This window comes from Oncorhynchus nerka, linkage group LG24 (assembly GCF_034236695.1).
Source record: "Oncorhynchus nerka isolate Pitt River linkage group LG24, Oner_Uvic_2.0, whole genome shotgun sequence".
In the NCBI taxonomy this organism is placed as follows: Eukaryota; Metazoa; Chordata; class Actinopteri; order Salmoniformes; family Salmonidae; genus Oncorhynchus; species Oncorhynchus nerka.
In genome coordinates this window covers 84,273,391-84,286,270 of record NC_088419.1, presented here as the reverse complement: position 1 = coordinate 84,286,270, position 12,880 = coordinate 84,273,391, and the positions used below count along the sequence as shown (strand labels likewise).

The 12,880-nt window shown below is 41.3% G+C and overlaps 1 protein-coding gene across 2 annotated transcripts in view; it reads left to right on the top strand.

Annotated features, from left to right (window-relative positions):
* LOC115123456 (low-density lipoprotein receptor-related protein 8-like) overlaps positions 1–12,880 on the top strand; it is a 421,425-nt gene that overhangs the window by 296,916 nt on the left and 111,629 nt on the right. For both annotated transcript variants that reach the window (XM_065009221.1, XM_065009220.1), the window contains exon 6: positions 3,585–3,707. In XM_065009221.1, coding sequence (XP_064865293.1) covers positions 3,585–3,707 — 123 coding nt within the window. The remainder of the gene's footprint in view (positions 1–3,584; positions 3,708–12,880) is intronic.

Here is a 12,880-nt window from a genome sequence, read left to right as displayed (position 1 = left end):
ACAGCCTGATTCTAAAATTGATTGAATTGTTTTTTCCCCCTCTCATCAATCTATGCACAATACCCCATAATGACAACTCCAAAATAGATTTTTAGAATTTTTTGCAAATGTATTAAAAAAAACTACGGAAACATCACATTTACAAAAGTATTCAGACCCTTTACTCAGTACTTTGTTGAAGCACCTTTGGCAGTGATTACAGCCTCGAGTCTTCTTGGGTATGACACTACAAGCTTGGCACACCTGTGTTTGGAGAGTTTATCCCATTCTCTAAAAATCCTCTCAAGCTCTGTAAGGTTGGATGGGGAGCGTCGCTGCACAGCTATTTTCAGGTCTCTGCAGAGATGTTTCGATCGGGTTCAAGTCCGGACTCTAGCTGGGCCACTCAAGGACATTCAGAGACTTGCCCCGAAGCCACTCCTGCATTGTCTTGGCTGTGTGCTTAGGGTCGTTGTCCTGTTGGAAGGTGAACCTTTGCCCCAGTCTGAGGTCCTGAGCGCTCTGGAGCAGGTTTTCATCAAAGATCTGTCTGTACTTTGCTCCGTTCATCTTTCCCTCGATCCTGAATGGTCTCCCAGTCCCTGCCACTGAAAACAATCCCCACAGCATAATGCCACCACCACCATGCTTCACCGTAGGGATGGTACCAGGTTTCTTCCAGACGTGACGCTTGGCATTCATGCCAAAGAGTTCAACTTGGTTTCATCAGACCAGACAATCTTGTTTGTCATGGTCTGAATCCTTTAGGTGCCTTTTGGCAAAATCCAGAGGGCTGTCATGTACCTTTTACTGAGGAGTGGCTTCCGTCTGGTCACTCTAGAGTGGCCATCAGGTTCTTGGTCACCTCCCTGACCAAGGCCCTTCTCCCCCGATTGCTCAGTTTGGCCGGGCGGCCAGCTCTAGGAAGAGTCTTGGTGGTTACAAACATCTTCCATTTTAGAATGATGAAGTCCACTCTGTTCTTGGGGACCTTCAATGCTGCAGAAATGTTTTGGTACCCTTCCCCAGATCGGTGCCTCGACACAATCCTGTCCCGGAGCTCTACGGACAATTCCTTCGACCTCATGGCTTGATTTTTGCTCTGACATGCACTGTCAACGATGGGACCTTATATAGATACACTACCGTTCAAAAGTTTGGGGTCACTTAGAAATGTCCTTGTTTTTGAAAGAAAATCATTTTTTTTACCATTAAAATAACATCAAATTGATCAGAAATGCAGTGTAGACATTGTTAATGTTGTAAATGACTATTGTAGCTGGAAACGGCAGATTTTTAATGGAATATCTACATAGGCGTACAGAGGCCCATTATCAGCAACCACCACTCCTGTGTTCCAATGGCACGCGGTGTTAGCTAGTCCAAGTTTATAATTTTAAAAGGCTAATTGATCATTAGAAAACCCTTTTGCAATTATGTTAGCACAGCTGAAAACTCTTGTCCTGGAAGAAGCAATAAAACTGGCCTTCTTTAGACTAGTTGAGTATCTGGAGCTTCAGCATTTGTGGGTTTGATTACAGGCTCAAAATGGCCAAAAAACGAGTACTTTCTTCTGAAACTCGTCAGTCTATTCTTGTTCTGAGAAATGAAGGCTATTCTAATGCTAGTAATTGCCAAGAAACTGAAGATCTCAACTAGTAGCTTCTTTAAATAGTACCCGCAAACACCAGTCTCAATGTCAACAGTGAAGAGGTGACTCCAGGATGCTGGCCTTCTAGGCAGAGTTCCTCTGTCCAGTGTCTGTGTCTTTTGCCCATCTTAATCTTTTATTTTTATTGGCCCGTCTGAGATATGGCTTTTTCTTTGCAACTCTGCCTAGAAAGCCAGCATCCCAGAGTCGCCTCTTCACTGTTGACGTTGAGACTGGTGTTTTGCTGGTACTATTTAATGAAGCTGCCAGTTGAGGACTTGTGAGGCTATGTAGATATTCCATTAAAAATCTGCCGTTTTCAGCTACAATAGTCATTTACAACACTAACAATGTCTACACTGTATTTCTGATAAATTTGATGTTATTTTAATGGACAAAACATTTGCTTTTCTTTCACAAACAAGGACATTTCTAAGTGACCCCAAACTTTTTAATGGTAGTATAGGTGTGTGCCTTTCCAAATTACCACAGGTGGACTCAATGGAAACAGGATGCACCTGAGCTCAATTTCGAGTCTCATAGCAAAGGGTCTGAATACTTATGTAAATAAGGTGTTTCTGCAAACCTGCTTTCAGTTTGTGTATTGTGTGTAGATTGATGAAGGGAAATTATGTTATACATTTTTAGGCTGTAACGTAACAAAATGTGAAAAAGTGAAGGGGTCTGAATACTTTTTAATGCACTGTGTACGTATATAGTCTATATGGACAGGTAGTGGAGTCTTCTGCGTGTGTAGGGTTATAGTAAGCTTAGAATGACTAAATAGCTTTAAATCACTATCTATGTACAATTAATGTATGTGGATAGATTTGTGAGTGTACAGGCATTGGTGTATGTGTGTTCTAGCGTCTTTGTCTGTATGTGTCTGCCTGCGTGTCGGTTTGTGCATGGATGATACGGTATGCTATCAAACCCCTCCTGAGACCTCTGTGTTGGCGCCCGTTTATAAGATGCTCCATGCTGGAATCACCACGGCAATCAGTGAGGTTGGTTGCCATGCAACAGTGTGATGATTGGAACAGTGAAGAGCCCTTGAGAGGTAGCGAGGGTCCTCATAACCTGGCCCTCTCTCCCTGAGTAACACACTATTCTCAACCCCGGAGACCACTCAGTAATGACAATCACTGATCACAAAGACAGGGAGGAAGTCAGAGTAGATTCATGCAGGGGTTTCAGACTTGTTAGAGGGTTTGGATGTTAAAACATGATTCCTACCATTATAATCAAAATCACTATCATGATTCACATCTTCATTCCAATTAGACTGGTTTGGATTTCTCGCTGACCAATATAAAAAAATATTTTAGAAAATCTAACCTTTATTTGACGAGGCAAGCCAGTCAGAAACAAATTCTTAATTACAATGACAGCCTACCAGGGAACAGTGGGTTAACTACTTTGTTCCGGGGCAGAACTAGAGATTTTTACCTTATCAGCTCAGGGATTCGATCCAGCAACCTTTCAGTTACTGGCCCAACGCTCTAACCACTAGGCTACCCTGGCACCCCGTATGGCTGCCATTTTCTCCTTTTCTGGAACTTTGAGGGTTTATCATATAGCCTGTCTAGTAATTTAATAGGATCTCTATGGTAAACACCTCCCAGCTTCTCATTTCCACAGGATTTCTCTGGAGCAGAAGGGAGTTAGGGGAGAGAATAGGGGAGAAGGGGGGAACGGAGGGTGATTACTGTTGAATTGGAATGCACTCTGTGTTTGCCTAACCCAAGATAAAACACACACATCTTTTCACAGGGTTCATTTTCTTTCTGACAGGACACCAGGTTGGGGTTGGATCACTAGAGAGATACATAGAAAGTTGGATGATGAGCAGTTGAATTAACATCACATTTGTGGCTCTCTCTTGCGGTCTCTTGATTTCGACTCCCTCACACACACTCTCTCTCTCTCTCTCTTTGTGTTCTCTCCTCCACAGCTCTGCTGACCTGCCGTCCAGATGAGTTCCAGTGTGGTGATGGGTCCTGTATCCATGGAACCAAGCAGTGCAACAGGGTGCACGACTGTCCTGACTTCAGTGATGAGGCCGGCTGTATCAACGGTGGGTGGACCCTGCCTTCTGTCCTGTTCTTTATCTCCTGGATGCTGCATTATGTCCTGTTCTTTATCTCCTGGATACTGCATTATGTCCTGTTCTTTATCTCCTGGATACTGCATTATGTCTTGTTCTTTATCTCCTGGATACTGCATTATGTCCTGTTCTTTATCTCCTGGATACTGCCTTCTGTCCTGTTCTTTATCTCCTGGATGCTGCATTATGTCCTGTTCTTTATCTCCTGGATACTGCATTATGTCCTGTTCTTTATCTCCTGGATACTGCATTATATCCTGTTCTTTATCTCCTGGATACTGCATTATGTCCTGTTCTTTATCTCCTGGATACTGCATTATGTCTTGTTCTTTATCTCCTGGATACTGCCTTCTGTCCTGTTCTTTATCTCCTGGATGCTGCATTATGTCCTGTTCTTTATCTCCTGGATACTGCATTATGTCCTGTTCTTTATCTCCTGGATACTGCATTATGTCCTGTTCTTTATCTCCTGGATACTGCATTATGTCCATATAGTTGACATATGTTCCAATAATCCAAAATAGTTTTTTTCCACTATATTGCTTTACTCACTGGGTTTTCACACAAAGAGAAGGCATTTATGGGTACATTGGGACACAATACTGCCGTAGATGAGAAATGTCCCTTTCTTTCTTCATATCCTTACCTCATTCTCCTCTCCAGCTCTGTGGGCATTTCTGAGAATAATGTTGAAGCAGAACTGTTTCTGTATATCTATGGTACCGTAACTCTAGATTTTATTGCTATGTGTCTATGGTAACACGTTCATATTTGGCAGCTACGGTCTTTGTCTTGTCTATCTATGCCAGAGAGAACTGAAGGTCAAACTAATGCTGACTGGACTTTATTTAGGACCCGTATTTGTGAGATGTGGTCCGTGATCAACCTGGAATCCATAACACACTGCGTGTGTGTACTAGCCTGACAGGAGTTTAGTGGTGTAACTCCAGCATGCAGACAGACAGTAGTATAGTGGTGTAACTCTAGACAGTAGTATAGTGATGTAACTCCAGCATGCAGACAGACAGTAGTATAGTGGTGTAACTCTAGACAGTAGTATAGTGGGGTAACTCTAGACAGTAGTATAGTGGTGTAACTCCAGCATGCAGACAGACAGTAGTATAGTGGTGTAACTCTAGACAGTAGTATAGTGGTGTAACTCTAGACAGTAGTATAGTGTTGTAACTCCAGCATGCAGACAGACAGTAGTATAGTGGTGTAACTCTAGACAGTAGTATAGTGGTGTAACTCTAGACAGTAGTATAGTGGTGTAACTCTAGACAGTAGTATAGTGGTGTAACTCTAGACAGTAGTATAGCGGTGTAACTCTAGACAGTAGTATAGTGGTGTAACTCTAGACAGTAGTATAGTGGTGTAACTCTAGACAGTAGTATAGTGGTGTAACTCTAGACAGTAGTATAGTGGGGTAACTCCAGCATGCAGACAGACAGTAGTATAGTGGTGTAACTCTAGACAGTAGTATAGTGGTGTAACTCTAGACAGTAGTATAGTGGTGTAACTCTAGACAGTAGTATAGTGGTGTAACTCTAGACAGTAGTATAGTGGTGTAACTCTAGACAGTAGTATAGTGGTGTAACTCTAGACAGTAGTATAGTGGTGTAACTCTAGACAGTAGTATAGTGGTGTAACTCTAGACAATAGTATAGTGGGGTAACTCCAGCATGCAGACAGACAGTAGTATAGTGGTGTAACTCTAGACAGTAGTATAGTGGTGTAACTCTAGACAGTAGTATAGTGGTGTAACTCTAGACAGTAGTATAGTGGTGTAACTCTAGACAGTAGTATAGTTGGGTAACTCTAGACAGTAGTATAGTGGTGTAACTCTAGACAGTAGTATAGTGGTGTAACTCTAGACAGTAGTATAGTGGGGTAACTCCAGCATGCAGACAGACAGTAGTATAGTGGTGTAACTCTAGACAGTAGTATAGTGGGGTAACTCTAGACAGTAGTATAGTGGTGTAACTCTAGACAGTAGTATAGTGGTGTAACTCTAGACAGTAGTATAGTGGTGTAACTCTAGACAGTAGTATAGTGGTGTAACTCTAGACAGTAGTATAGTGGTGTAACTCTAGACAGTAGTATAGTTGGGTAACTCTAGACAGTAGTATAGTGGGGTAACTCCAGCATGCAGACAGACAGTAGTATAGTGGTGTAACTCTAGACAGTAGTATAGTGGTGTAACTCTAGACAGTAGTATAGTGCTGTAACTCTAGACAGTAGTATAGTGGTGTAACTCTAGACAGTAGTATAGTGGTGTAAATCTAGATAGTAGTATAGTGGGGTAACTCCAGCATGCAGACAGACAGTAGTATAGTGGTGTAACTCTAGACAGTAGTATAGTGGGGTAACTCTAGACAGTAGTATAGTGGTGTAACTCTAGACAGTAGTATAGTGGTGTAACTCTAGACAGTAGTATAGTGGGGTAACTCTAGACAGTAGTATAGTGGTGTAACTCTAGACAGTAGTATAGTGGTGTAACTCTAGACAGTAGTATAGTGGTGTAACTCTAGACAGTAGTATAGTGGTGTAACTCTAGACAGTAGTATAGTGGTGTAACTCCAGCATGCAGACAGACGGTAGTATAGTGGTGTAACTCTAGACAGTAGTATAGTGATGTAACTCCAGCATGCAGACAGACAGTAGTATAGTGGTGTAACTCTAGACAGTAGTATAGTGGTGTAACTCTAGACAGTAGTATAGTGGTGTAACTCTAGACAGTAGTATAGTGGGGTAACTCTAGACAGTAGTATAGTGGGGTAACTCTAGACAGTAGTATAGTGGTGTAACTCTAGACAGTAGTATAGTGGTGTAACTCTAGACAGTAGTATAGTGGGGTAACTCTAGACAGTAGTATAGTGGTGTAACTCCAGCATGCAGACAGACAGTAGTATAGTGGTGTAACTCTAGACAGTAGTATAGTGGTGTAACTCTAGACAGTAGTATAGTGGTGTAACTCTAGACAGTAGTATAGTGGTGTAACTCTAGACAGTAGTATAGTGGTGTAACTCTAGACAGTAGTATAGTGGTGTAACTCTAGACAGTAGTATAGTGGTGTAACTCTAGACAGTAGTATAGTGGTGTAACTCTAGACAGTAGTATAGTGGTGTAACTCTAGACAGTAGTATAGTGGTGTAACTCTAGACAGTAGTATAGTGGTGTAACTCTAGACAGTAGTATAGTGGTGTAACTCTAGACAGTAGTATAGTGGTGTAACTCTAGACAGTAGTATAGTTGGGTAACTCTAGACAGTAGTATAGTGGGGTAACTCCAGCATGCAGACAGACAGTAGTATAGTGGTGTAACTCTAGACAGTAGTATAGTGGTGTAACTCTAGACAGTAGTATAGTGCTGTAACTCTAGACAGTAGTATAGTGGTGTAACTCTAGACAGTAGTATAGTTGGGTAACTCTAGACAGTAGTATAGTGGTGTAACTCTAGACAGTAGTATAGTGGTGTAACTCTAGACAGTAGTATAGTGGGGTAACTCCAGCATGCAGACAGACAGTAGTATAGTGGTGTAACTCTAGACAGTAGTATAGTGGGGTAACTCTAGACAGTAGTATAGTGGTGTAACTCTAGACAGTAGTATAGTGGTGTAACTCTAGACAGTAGTATAGTGGTGTAACTCTAGACAGTAGTAATAGTGGTGTAACTCTAGACAGTAGTATAGTGTTGTAACTCCAGCATGCAGACAGACAGTAGTATGGTGGTGTAACTCTAGACAGTAGTATATAGTGTTGTAACTCCAGCCATGCAGACAGACAGTAGTATAGTGGTGTAACTCTAGACAGTAGTATAGTGGTGTAACTCTAGACAGTAGTATAGTGGTGTAACTCTAGACAGTAGTATAGTGGTGTAACTCTAGACAGTAGTATAGTGGTGTAACTCTAGACAGTAGTATAGTGGTGTAAATCTAGATAGTAGTATAGTGGGGTAACTCCAGCATGCAGACAGACAGTAGTATAGTGGTGTAACTCTAGACAGTAGTATAGTGGGGTAACTCTAGACAGTAGTATAGTGGTGTAACTCTAGACAGTAGTATAGTGGTGTAACTCTAGACAGTAGTATAGTGGGGTAACTCTAGACAGTAGTATAGTGGTGTAACTCTAGACAGTAGTATAGTGGTGTAACTCTAGACAGTAGTATAGTGGTGTAACTCTAGACAGTAGTATAGTGGTGTAACTCTAGACAGTAGTATAGTGGTGTAACTCCAGCATGCAGACAGACGGTAGTATAGTGGTGTAACTCTAGACAGTAGTATAGTGATGTAACTCCAGCATGCAGACAGACAGTAGTATAGTGGTGTAACTCTAGACAGTAGTATAGTGGTGTAACTCTAGACAGTAGTATAGTGGTGTAACTCTAGACAGTAGTATAGTGGGGTAACTCTAGACAGTAGTATAGTGGGGTAACTCTAGACAGTAGTATAGTGGTGTAACTCTAGACAGTAGTATAGTGGTGTAACTCTAGACAGTAGTATAGTGGGGTAACTCTAGACAGTAGTATAGTGGTGTAACTCCAGCATGCAGACAGACAGTAGTATAGTGGTGTAACTCTAGACAGTAGTATAGTGGTGTAACTCTAGACAGTAGTATAGTGGTGTAACTCTAGACAGTAGTATAGTGGTGTAACTCTAGACAGTAGTATAGTGGTGTAACTCTAGACAGTAGTATAGTGGTGTAACTCTAGACAGTAGTATAGTGGTGTAACTCTAGACAGTAGTATAGTGGTGTAACTCTAGACAGTAGTATAGTGGTGTAACTCTAGACAGTAGTATAGTGGTGTAACTCTAGACAGTAGTATAGTGGTGTAACTCTAGACAGTAGTATAGTGGTGTAACTCTAGACAGTAGTATAGTGGTGTAACTCTAGACAGTAGTATAGTTGGGTAACTCTAGACAGTAGTATAGTGGGGTAACTCCAGCATGCAGACAGACAGTAGTATAGTGGTGTAACTCTAGACAGTAGTATAGTGGTGTAACTCTAGACAGTAGTATAGTGCTGTAACTCTAGACAGTAGTATAGTGGTGTAACTCTAGACAGTAGTATAGTTGGGTAACTCTAGACAGTAGTATAGTGGTGTAACTCTAGACAGTAGTATAGTGGTGTAACTCTAGACAGTAGTATAGTGGGGTAACTCCAGCATGCAGACAGACAGTAGTATAGTGGTGTAACTCTAGACAGTAGTATAGTGGGGTAACTCTAGACAGTAGTATAGTGGTGTAACTCTAGACAGTAGTATAGTGGTGTAACTCTAGACAGTAGTATAGTGGTGTAACTCTAGACAGTAGTAATAGTGGTGTAACTCTAGACAGTAGTATAGTGTTGTAACTCCAGCATGCAGACAGACAGTAGTATGGTGGTGTAACTCTAGACAGTAGTATATAGTGTTGTAACTCCAGCCATGCAGACAGACAGTAGTATAGTGGTGTAACTCTAGACAGTAGTATAGTGGTGTAACTCTAGACAGTAGTATAGTGGTGTAACTCTAGACAGTAGTATAGTGGTGTAACTCTAGACAGTAGTATAGTGGTGTAACTCCAGCATGCAGACAGACGGTAGTATAGTGGTGTAACTCTAGACAGTAGTATAGTGATGTAACTCCAGCATGCAGACAGACAGTAGTATAGTGGTGTAACTCTAGACAGTAGTATAGTGGTGTAACTCTAGACAGTAGTATAGTGTTGTAACTCTAGACAGTAGTATAGTGGTGTAACTCTAGACAGTAGTATAGTGGGGTAACTCCAGCATGCAGACAGACAGTAGTATAGTGGTGTAACTCTAGACAGTAGTATAGTGTTGTAACTCCAGCATGCAGACAGACAGTAGTATAGTGGTGTAACTCTAGACAGTAGTATAGTGGTGTAACTCTAGACAGTAGTATAGTGGTGTAATTCTAGACAGTAGTATAGTGGTGTAACTCCAGCATGCAGACAGACAGTAGTATAGTGGTGTAACTCTAGACAGTAGTATAGTGGTGTAACTCTAGACAGTAGTATAGTGGTGTAACTCTAGACAGTAGTATAGTGGGGTAACTCTAGACAGTAGTATAGTGGGGTAACTCTAGACAGTAGTATAGTGGTGTAACTCTAGACAGTAGTATAGTGGTGTAACTCTAGACAGTAGTATAGTGGGGTAACTCTAGACAGTAGTATAGTGGTGTAACTCCAGCATGCAGACAGACAGTAGTATAGTGGTTTAACTCTAGACAGTAGTATAGTGGTGTAACTCTAGACAGTAGTATAGTGGTGTAACTCTAGACAGTAGTATAGTGGTGTAACTCTAGACAGTAGTATAGTGGTGTAACTCTAGACAGTAGTATAGTGGTGTAACTCTAGACAGTAGTATAGTGGTGTAACTCTAGACAGTAGTATAGTGGTGTAACTCTAGACAGTAGTATAGTTGGGTAACTCTAGACAGTAGTATAGTGGTGTAACTCTAGACAGTAGTAGAGTGGTGTAACTCTAGACAGTAGTATAGTGGGGTAACTCCAGCATGCAGACAGACAGTAGTATAGTGGTGTAACTCTAGACAGTAGTATAGTGGTGTAACTCTAGACAGTAGTATAGTGGTGTAACTCTAGACAGTAGTATAGTGGTGTAACTCTAGACAGTAGTATAGTGGGGTAACTACAGCATGCAGACAGACAGTAGTATAGTGGTGTAACTCTAGACAGTAGTATAGTGGTGTAACTCTAGACAGTAGTATAGTGGGGTAACTCCAGCATGCAGACAGACAGTAGTATAGTGGTGTAACTCTAGACAGTAGTATAGTGGTGTAACTCTAGACAGTAGTATAGTGGTGTAACTCTAGACAGTAGTATAGTGGTGTAACTCTAGACAGTAGTATAGTGGTGTAACTCTAGACAGTAGTATAGTGGTGTAACTCTAGACAGTAGTATAGTGGTGTAACTCTAGACAGTAGTATAGTGGTGTAACTCTAGACAGTAGTATAGTGGGGTAACTCCAGCATGCAGACAGACAGTAGTATAGTGGTGTAACTCTAGACAGTAGTATAGTGGTGTAACTCTAGACAGTAGTATAGTGGTGTAACTCTAGACAGTAGTATAGTGGTGTAACTCTAGACAGTAGTATAGTGGTGTAACTCTAGACAGTAGTATAGTTGGGTAACTCTAGACAGTAGTATAGTGGTGTAACTCTAGACAGTAGTATAGTGGGGTAACTCCAGCATGCAGACAGACAGTAGTATAGTGGTGTAACTCTAGACAGTAGTATAGTGGGGTAACTCTAGACAGTAGTATAGTGGTGTAACTCTAGACAGTAGTATAGTGGTGTAACTCTAGACAGTAGTATAGTGGTGTAACTCTAGACAGTAGTAATAGTGGTGTAACTCTAGACAGTAGTATAGTGTTGTAACTCCAGCATGCAGACAGACAGTAGTATGGTGGTGTAACTCTAGACAGTAGTATATAGTGTTGTAACTCCAGCCATGCAGACAGACAGTAGTATAGTGGTGTAACTCTAGACAGTAGTATAGTGGTGTAACTCTAGACAGTAGTATAGTGGTGTAACTCTAGACAGTAGTATAGTGGTGTAACTCTAGACAGTAGTATAGTGGTGTAACTCTAGACAGTAGTATAGTGGTGTAACTCCAGCATGCAGACAGACAGTAGTATAGTGGTGTAACTCTAGACAGTAGTATAGTGATGTAACTCCAGCATGCAGACAGACAGTAGTATAGTGGTGTAACTCTAGACAGTAGTATAGTGGTGTAACTCTAGACAGTAGTATAGTGTTGTAACTCTAGACAGTAGTATAGTGGTGTAACTCTAGACAGTAGTATAGTGGGGTAACTCCAGCATGCAGACAGACAGTAGTATAGTGGTGTAACTCTAGACAGTAGTATAGTGTTGTAACTCCAGCATGCAGACAGACAGTAGTATAGTGGTGTAACTCTAGACAGTAGTATAGTGGTGTAACTCTAGACAGTAGTATAGTGGTGTAACTCCAGCATGCAGACAGACAGTAGTATAGTGGTGTAACTCTAGACAGTAGTATAGTGGGGTAACTCTAGACAGTAGTATAGTGGGGTAACTCTAGACAGTAGTATAGTGGTGTAACTCTAGACAGTAGTATAGTGGTGTAACTCTAGACAGTAGTATAGTGGGGTAACTCTAGACAGTAGTATAGTGGTGTAACTCCAGCATGCAGACAGACAGTAGTATAGTGGTGTAACTCTAGACAGTAGTATAGTGGTGTAACTCTAGACAGTAGTATAGTGGGGTAACTCTAGACAGTAGTATAGTGGTGTAACTCTAGACAGTAGTATAGTGGTGTAACTCTAGACAGTAGTATAGTGGTGTAACTCTAGACAGTAGTATAGTGGTGTAACTCTAGACAGTAGTATAGTGGTGTAACTCCAGCATGCAGACAGACAGTAGTATAGTGGTGTAACTCTAGACAGTAGTATAGTGGTGTAACTCTAGACAGTAGTATAGTGGGGTAACTCTAGACAGTAGTATAGTGGTATAACTCTAGACAGTAGTATAGTGGTGTAACTCTAGACAGTAGTATAGTGGTGTAACTCTAGACAGTAGTATAGTGGTGTAACTCCAGCATGCAGACAGACAGTAGTATAGTGGTGTAACTCTAGACAGTAGTATAGTGGTGTAACTCTAGACAGTAGTATAGTGGGGTAACTCTAGACAGTAGTATAGTGGGGTAACTCTATACAGTAGTATAGTGGGGTAACTCTAGACAGTAGTATAGTGGTGTAACTCCAGCATGCAGACAGACAGTAGTATAGTGGTGTAACTCCAGCATGCAGACAGACAGTAGTATAGTGGTGTAACTCTAGACAGTAGTATAGTGGTGTAACTCTAGACAGTAGTATAGTGGTGTAACTCCAGCATGCAGACAGACAGTAGTATAGTGGTGTAACTCTAGACAGTAGTATAGTGGGGTAACTCTAGACAGTAGTATAGTGTTGTAACTCCAGCCATGCAGACAGACAGTAGTATAGTGGTGTAACTCTAGACAGTAGTATAGTGGTGTAACTCTAGACAGTAGTATAGTGGTGTAACTCTAGACAGTAGTATAGTGGGGTAACTCTAGACAGTAGTATAGTGTTGTAACTCCAGCATGCAGACAGACAGTAGTATAG